Source organism: Cyprinodon variegatus, unplaced genomic scaffold (assembly GCF_000732505.1).
Source record: "Cyprinodon variegatus isolate N-32 unplaced genomic scaffold, C_variegatus-1.0 Scaffold1655, whole genome shotgun sequence".
NCBI classification, from domain to species: Eukaryota; Metazoa; Chordata; class Actinopteri; order Cyprinodontiformes; family Cyprinodontidae; genus Cyprinodon; species Cyprinodon variegatus.
The window spans coordinates 49,150-58,152 of NW_015152108.1; the positions used below are offsets into that span (position 1 = coordinate 49,150).

At 36.2% G+C, this 9,003-nt stretch overlaps 1 protein-coding gene across 1 annotated transcript in view; it reads right to left on the reverse strand.

The window, feature by feature from the left end:
• Nucleotides 1-9,003, reverse strand: part of LOC107104219 (collagen and calcium-binding EGF domain-containing protein 1-like) — a gene marked incomplete at its 3' end in the record, with an annotated part of 62,439 nt that overhangs the window by 48,343 nt on the left and 5,093 nt on the right. The window contains exon 2 of the mRNA XM_015404164.1: nt 7,495-7,575. Coding sequence (XP_015259650.1) covers nt 7,495-7,575 — 81 coding nt within the window. The remainder of the gene's footprint in view (nt 1-7,494; nt 7,576-9,003) is intronic.

Here is a 9,003-nt window from a genome sequence, read left to right on the forward strand (position 1 = left end):
GAAGTTTTTAAGTCTGTAAAAAAGAAGTTTTTGAGGAAGAAGAAGAAGTTGGAATTTTTTTTTTTTTAGCTTTTAGAAACTCAGAAGCTGATCAAATATCGGGTTAAATATCGGTGGGGTGGCCGATGTCCGATATTCAGTTTTAAGGCCGATACCGATAGGGGGCCGATTATATCGTGCATCCCTAGTAATTTATAAAAATGAATGAAATATTTACTTTGGCTTTTTTTCTCATAATAAAATTTATTGATTAGATGCTTTAAAGTGTGATAAAAATAAAAAAGAATAGACTAAATTTCTGGGATGGCAAATACTTTTTAGAGCTTTGTGTATTTCTCGTGGAATAAGAGAACATTTTGCTTATAATTCACATTGAAAAAGCCAATTTAACTAATTTCAGTTATGCAAGGTGAGGGAAAGTGTTTAATTAGATGGTTTTTATCCTGATAACACAATGCTAAAAATCTATTATACGTAATCAAACTTGTAACAGCCTCCTCCACATGAATGATGCTGGCATTTTAGATCAAACAGTTTGGGTTTAAGCAAAAACTCAAACTAATCAGTCAGTAAGTCTGTTAATTTTCAAATTGGACACTAAATTAATCACACTTTTAGGAAACAGACTCTGCATCTATCAAATCTCAGAGAGAAAACAACAGAAGAGCCGTTTCCCATGTGGCCCTAATTGACAACCTTAGATGGTGATAAAGTTGCAGAGGCGGCACTGGGGCAAAAAAAAAAAAAAAAATCCTGTCAGACTAAATTCTTCTGCCTGCAGGGAACAGTTGTGATCACGTTTGACAAAAAGAGAGGATCAATACCTCAACTTAACCTCTGAAATAACAGACTTACCACAAAGCTGTCCAACTTCAGCATGTCTAAAACCTGTTGGTCTTCAGCCTACACTTGACCCGACCTCTACCCAAGAATTAATGCTTGAGCTACGAGACAGAAGTCTGGCTTCTGTCTCTCTGGAGCCACACAGAGTCCAGCCAGAGCTACAGAGTGCAGGTCGAGATGAAGTCCAGGCCTAGAACTGAGTCAGTCTCAGTCAGGTCTTAGTAATGAACACTTGAGATGTTTCTGGGTGACGCACAAAGCAGTGGTAAGAGGGGATGATTGGACTTGGTGCTTGAGAAGGTTTTCTGTTAGGCCTTCCAGACACGTTAACATTCTTATATAATCCTTTTGTGTAAAGAAGTGAATAATTACAAACCTTTGGAAGGATATCGTAACAATGTGGCTTGGGCTTTCAAACCACACGGTACCTTCACTTGAGGAAGTTCTTGCCAGATCTTCTTGGCTGTTAACAAATATAATTATTTGGCATTCAGAAATTTCCACCAAGATTTTCTAATGCATCTTTTTCACAAGATGTTTGAGTCTTTTTCAGGTAGGCGAAAGTAAATAACAGACCTTGACAGAAGCAAAGACGATCACAAGAATCAGTGACGCCGTAATTTAGTGCAATCAGTTCAATGCCATCTGATCCAGTAGGTAAAACAAAAGGTTTTCAGACAGACATTAAAACCACATCATGTATGGGAAGAAGATATCTTTTTTTAACAAAATGTTCAACGCAATTTGCAGGATACAGATGTATCATTTTAAATAAAAACAGAAGAGTTTATTTTGAAAAGTAAAACAAAATTAGATTTAAGCAAACCTAACAAAGTGTTGTCGAATGCCAGGTGTAATATCCCATGGATTCACATGGGTAAGCCTTATGTGAGAAGTATAATGAGTCAAAGGAAAAAGAAGTTGTAGCACAAACCTTCACCAACATTTAAGCCTAAAGCTTTGTTTCTATGGCACTGTGGGTCAAACAAGTATACGTTAATTCAATGCGTTCAGCGTGTATTTTCTGTAGGGTGCATTTTTAGGTCAAAGTCTGGGTTGAAAAACGTAGATTTATGTTAGTATTCAACTTTAGATCGTCTCAGTCGACAACTGAATGCCTTGAAGACTTGAGATGATACATGATCTGTAGCCAAGTTAAGCAGAGCAGGACTTATTCACAAGAAAGAGAGTGAATGAATAAATCAGTGATGTTTCGCAGAAACAATCACATAAATTCTTAAGAACATATGGAAGAAAGTGTCCATTAGTAAAATGATATGACAGACCCCTGCAAAGATGCTTTCAGAGACTAAACTCCAGACAAAATGATCAAATTCTGCTTGACTCAGACTCAAAAAGATTCCTGAAGAAATATTCCAGAATTTATCTATTTTTTGGTCTTTGGATTATAGCCCAGAGCGTGTGCCAGAATCTCATTTCTTTGTTAGTTCTTCCCAAAAAGGTTTATCAAGCTTTCCATCATGTGATCTTTCTTGTTGACAAAATCCGGCTCTATTTAATAAGAAAATTTGTTTCTGTTTTATTTCTTTCAGCAGGAAACATTCAGCTACAGGAAGCAGCACTTTCCTTGTGTAATTGTAGCTGAATCTGGAACAACCAGACATTTTTATTAAATTAGTGTACAATCAGTCTCATTGACAAACTAAAGCTTTGTCTAACTAAAAACATGTTTCAGTGCTAGTTCTTTTCATGGGAGAAATTAAATTAACATCTTTCAAAAACAACCACGTCTATTCAATTAAATTTAATTCAGTTTATTTTTATAGCACCAATTCACAGCACATGTCATCTCAAGGAACTTTACAGAGACAATTCAACCAGATCATCCAGTCAGATTAGTTCTAAGTTTTCTATCTAAGGAAAACCAGTTGAGTGCATCGACTCATTGACTCTTCAGCAATCCCTTACACCAAGAATGTTTGTAGCGACAGTGGAGAGGAAAAACTCCCTTTTAACAGCAAGAAACCTCCAGCAGAACCAGGCTCAGTGTGAGCGGCCATCTGCTGAGGCAGACTGGGGTTCAAGGAGACAGAAGCAGACATAGAAAAAGAAGCATAGATACAAAATCTGATGCTCTATCCGGAAGTAGCTTCTAATGACAGAAGGAGCGCTGTTTTCTAGGTCCTGAGGATTCTCTAAAACCAAACAGATTGGTGTAAGAAAGGTAAATATCTGTGGGGGTTACCTTTAGACCAAATTAAAACAGCCAGAGCAGTGGGAGATAACAGCTACTGTTTTTAATCATAACGTTTATTAGGTAATAAAATGTGTTAATGACCAATCATTAGCTGTAGCTATAGCGTTGCTTTAGAGCAGTATTGGAACGTGGGCATCAGACTGATAATGCTGGCCAGAAACATAGTTGGCAACATCTAACCCAAATCCCCATGTGGCTATTACAGTCAGTTCAATTTGAGTTCCACACAGTATCAATCTGGAAAGGCTCCTGTGGAAAATGTCCCACCAAAAGGAGGGACATTCAGTACAATTCTTCTTGCTGATTGCCTCATGTCGAGCTTTTAGCCAATCGCAGTAGGAGCTGTGATGTATTATATTCTTGATTTGTTTAGAACTAGCGGAGTTAACTGATTGAACTCCCACCATGGAGAAACTGTCAAACAAAGATCCACTCTTTTAAAATATATTTTGGTGTCAGTGTTGTTTTTGTCAACAAAATTTAAGACCAATTCTGACTCTTTTTTGCATGATGATAACGAAAACTGAAGTGCAAAACATGGATCTTTGATAAATAAAACATGACTAATCATAGGTTTGAGTTTAAGTCAACGAGACGAGACAAGACTAAATAAAAATTAGCGGGCTGTCGGCGTAGACATTTAAAATGGATCACTGTGCTGTAATCAGCTAAGCAGCATCAGCCATTCTGCTGCATCCTGTTTGATCCTGCCGCCCACCTGCCGCTCAGTGTTGCACATGCTGCAGGGTCTGAGAAAATAACCCGGATCAGTCCGGTACTGTGCGCTCAACTCTGGCAAACTCTGCCCCGATCTTCCATCTATGCTTGTGCAGAAATGCATCTTTGCGCTGAGAGCTTCTAGTCTGCGCTTCACACTCCACACTGATGGTTCGCTCTCAGCAGTATGGCTCTTCCTGCCCTCGCTACTTAATAAATTATATGGGGCTGATCATCCTCTGCCAAGCGTAAAAAATCTCCTCATCTAACTATCAATATTTTAGTTCTTCCAGCTCACAAGAGGTGATACTAAAATTTAATTTCTATCAAACGGAATCACAAAAGTATATCCAAATAAAATATTTCATTGCATTCTGTTTATTTTTGGACAAAGAGCCTGATGAAAAAGTATCTTTTAATATTTCTCTCTTATTGTTCTCGTTTCTATTTATTTAGTGATGATGTTTCTGTGTATTGTCATTAAAGTATTTTCTATGTTTCCCATGAATATGCCAACATTTTTGTTAGCATTTTTATTTAATTTAGGTCTGATTGCCATGGCAGTACAAGGCAATTATGTAGGTTCTCTCTGTATTTTGTTTGTTAGTACCATGGAAAAAAAAATGGATGATATTTTGTCAAAGCATTTGTCCTTTGCCTGATTGCTTGGTCCTAGACAGCACGGTAGAGACATAAAAAAATAAAATCCAAAAATTAGAAAAACATGATTTCTCTTTTAACACAGCAGTCTGTAGGAACAAAATGAAAATCATTACTAAACCCAGCAGGTTTGTCAAGATTCATGTTTCTCCAAATGTTTGGCAGTTTATATTGGCTCAGGAAAAAAAAATCCCAGTGGAGAGGTATTTGTTTTTAATCCTTTAAAAATTCACTAAAACAACTATGGATGTAAAATCCACACATTTAATGGACCCACTTTTCTCTTTAGCATAAAATTAAGCTAAATTCACAGCACATTATATAAACAAAAAACTTGGATTTAAGAATGCTTTTGTGCCTAACATAACGTGTCCCAGCTAGGTTTGAAAATCAGTGCGATTTGCTAATAATTAAGGGGTAGTTTTTCTTTTTTGTTTTTTGTGTTTCTTCAACTATCTATTTTTTATATTTAAGGTAGCCTATTGGAATTTAAGAATTGAAAACGTTCAGACTTTCCCATTTGCCATTCTAACTTCCCTCATTGTTTTATAATAGATTTTATTTTAAAGGCACCTTTCTGGGTACTCAAGGTCATCGTACAAAAGATAAAAAAAAAAAGGGAAAAAACAAAACAAAAAAAAAAAAAAACAATTAAAAAAATACAAAGTCTGGGACAGGGAGATTAATATTAAAGAGAATAGACAATTTTAAACAGATGAGTTTTGATTTTAAATGGAGAAGAGAGTCCGTGTTTCTAAGTAAGGGTGGTAAAAACTTGCCTAAAACATTTATAACTTGAACTTTAATTTAATTTACCAAACATGTCAAAAAAAAAAAAATCTAATCCTTTTTCTGGACAAAGCATTAAAAGCTCTGTTCATTCCTAGATAAATATAAAACTAACTATTTTGAAAGGTTCGGGAACCACTGATACTAAATATGTGTGTTTATCTTGCCCATGACTCCTGCTGTAAAAGCTATCCCTCCAGAAAAGCCTCCTGCTTGTAACCCGTTATAAAAATCCCAGTTGGTTCAGGTGCTTTAACAGCTAATGATTTCAAATAAAAGATAAATAAACATAACAAAAACTAATACAAAATAAATAGCAGTTAAGAATTACAAACAATAAAACCACAAAAGCCAAGATCTCAAACATGATTAAAAGCCACAAAGAAAAGAAAATAGCTGCACATGTTTTTCACTAAAACCAATTATAAGACAGGAAGCAGCATTTTGGATGGACTTTAGTCGGGCCACAAACGTTTTGTTGAGTCCAGAGTAAAGCAAGCAGTAGTAATCTAAATGAGTGGTAATAAAACCGTGTAACAGGATAGTTTAACTTTGGCCGACTGACTCAGTTTGATCCGACCACTGATTAAATCTGACCGAGGTAAGATCATGGTCTAGTTTACATCCTGTACCAGTCTGTGTCAGATCCTGACTCAAAGGACTCGGCTCTAAACGAATGAACATGATTGGCCAGAACATCACCACCTCAATACTTTAATGGCTTCATAGTTTAAAAAAATATATATATCTATGACTTGATTTTTCCAATTTACAGAATCAGTTGGTTCACTGTTTTCTTTTTTAGTGCATTAAAACATCCTCTGTTGCCATAGTTACCTGGAAGGATACTTTCCAATTTTAGCAAAACTGTTGTTCATTCATGCAGTAAAAGTGATAAATTAGCATAAGGGTCGTTATGTTCACCTCGAAAGCGTCACATCTATTGAATAAGACAGAATCATGAGTCAGTGCTTAAATGTACATTTCTAGCCAAACTAAAAAGAAACAAAAAGTTATATTTGTTTTCACATGTAGCAAATCAATCTGGTGTAACATGAAGTCATCTGCAAAATCTGTTTGATCCTTCTGATGGCAGACAAAAGGAAACATGGCGACGAAAACACAGCCTCATCTAGGTCGGCCTCCTCCGGCTCCACACGTCTTTTACCGAGACAGAAATAAAACGAGACTAAGAGCCCGTTACGGTCTACGTCTGACAGTAAACGGATCACATGGCCTGGCATCACACCAGACCTGGTGCCTCATTTATTCAAGGATCTTCTCAGGCCAAAAACCACAATCTAAGCCAATGTAGCCTCTGCTGAAGCCAAATGAAGCTTATCTCACAGTGTTCTATATTATATTTCATGAGCTCAAAGTCCTAAAACTTGTTTCATATTGTATAAGGTCTGTTTCTATTTTATTTAATATGCATGTATTTTATTATGTTAATACATTTAAACCCTAGAAACAGTTTCCATTATATAAGGAATAGCTAAAACAAATCCAAAAACTGCCATACTTTAAATCCTTCCCAGCGTTTTCTATTCTTTAAACCCGTTAAAAAACAGCCTCCTTACTAATGATAAACAAAATCTGGAGTCTAGAGTTTATTTCTCCTGATAACTAACACTCTCCTGTCTTGTCAAGCTTCTGCTTTTTAGGTTAGAACGCAGCCCTGACCCCTGGAGGGACATGCCTTCCCAAGCTGTTTTAGCTCTGGACATAAAATAAGAAAATTCAAGTTCAAGATTTGTTTTGCTGTTTTGGAGCCAGCACAGATGGAAACAGCAAGACACAGGATAGAATAATAATGTGCTAGAGCTTCGAAATGTTCCTCTTTTCAATACTAATGTTACCAGAGTGATGCATCAAGTAGAGAGGGGTGAATAATCGCTGCTGCTGGCTGACATATAGGACGCATTCACAGACACTTATTACAGACACTTATTATTCATTCTTGTGAAATGATTATCCACCTCGCGGACCCCCAAGAGGGCAATAGAGTTTCCAGTCAAGGATTTGTTGTGAAGTTGTGGAAATGACACAGCAGGGTGGTTAGTGGTTGCTGAAACCTTTCCATAACCCTGGAATAAATCAGAATCAGTGCTCCCGACAGCCACTTTTCAGCCAAACTGTCCTTGAGCAAATCACTGCTCTGGGAAACAAAAGAGCTTAATAGTGGAATATAAATCTTTATTATTATCTAGACATACGGCTAGTATGGAATGTCAGCGGTGATGTAAAAGGAAATTTATACAACGTACCTGAAACAAGTGCCGTTCTTCCCTCCGGCTCTGACACAGGGATACTCCACAGTCAAGATTTTATTATCCGGACACTCCATCCTAAAGAACGACGTACAGAAGGGGAGAAGAACGGGAATGATTGACCCCCAGTGTTTTATAGCGGTGCTAAAAGATACATCCTTGTAAACAGTGAGCAGAGGTTAGGAGAAAGCTGAGCACCCAAGGTCCAGGAGAGGCTCACGTTTTTTTTCACCTTTGTAGTTTGAACTGTGAACTCTCGACAGAGGGTTTTAAAACTGATTGATTATGATATCTTTAATTTTCGAGATAATTTATTACACTGTTAATTTTGGTGCTTTCATTTAGACATAGTGAATACAGATTTGGAGTTCGGCAGCTGCCAGATGGTGACACAAATTTGTCCTTATTCTGTCATTAAAAAGACCAAACAATGAATTTATTTTGTAACAGACAATTTCACAATACGGTTACCTGAAATCCACCACTCCTCTAAAATCGTGTGGAACTGTTTCTGTGCATTCATGCCAACTTTTGTCACTTTAAATGGGAAAACAGCCTGAAAAAGTAAACCAACTATGATTGGCTTCTTTACAGGAAGCAGTACTGTTTTCTTCCTAGTTGGGGCTACTAACGTTAGCAAATGCTTTCATTCATTTTTAAATATTTACTAACATTTAAACAAGAAAAATCAAGAGTAAACTCCAGAAATGTGCTTCTCCTATATCCTAAGATTGATAAAATTAATCAATCGATAGTATTTATTTGTGCCATCTGGTCATTCGGTATTCTCTGTCTTCTCTCCTCTCCATCTTCTTTTATTTCTAGCTTCTCCTGTCTGCTCTCTGTTTAACGCTTCTAAGTAGATTTCTCTTCCTTCTCTTCAACTGGTCTTTCTATCAGTGTCCCTATTTTCCTCCACTCTCATTCAATCTTCTTTTTATTAATCTCCTAATCTTCTTCCTCTCCTCTCCATTTTCTTTTCTTGGTAGCTGACTGACTTCTACCTCTTTTCAGTTTTACTCTTCAAAGTAGATTTTTCTTCTTTCTCACTAATTTAGTAATCAATTAATCATTAAATTAAGTATAGAGAAACTAAAACATGCCTTTAGCTGACAGAGCAACCAACCCTAAAGCAGTAATTATGCCAAGATTGAAAAACTATATAAATAAACATGTTGCATTTAAGATTAAGAAAAAACTTTTCTTTCTCTCAAAATGCTCTATCCAGAATTCCTTGAGCGGAAAGGTTTTAGGTTCACCTGGTTTAATTTTGTAAAAAGTCTTCTTTAAGGAAAACTTTGACTATCCGATTATTAATCAATAAATCGAAAACAATTAGTTAGTTGCAGCCATAGATCTTTCCATGTTTGTTCCTAGTTTCCTCCCCTCTCATTCAACCTCCTTTCTACCAGCCTTCTAATTTCTTATATATATATATACATATATATACATATATATATATACATATACATATATATACATACTGTATATATATATATATATATA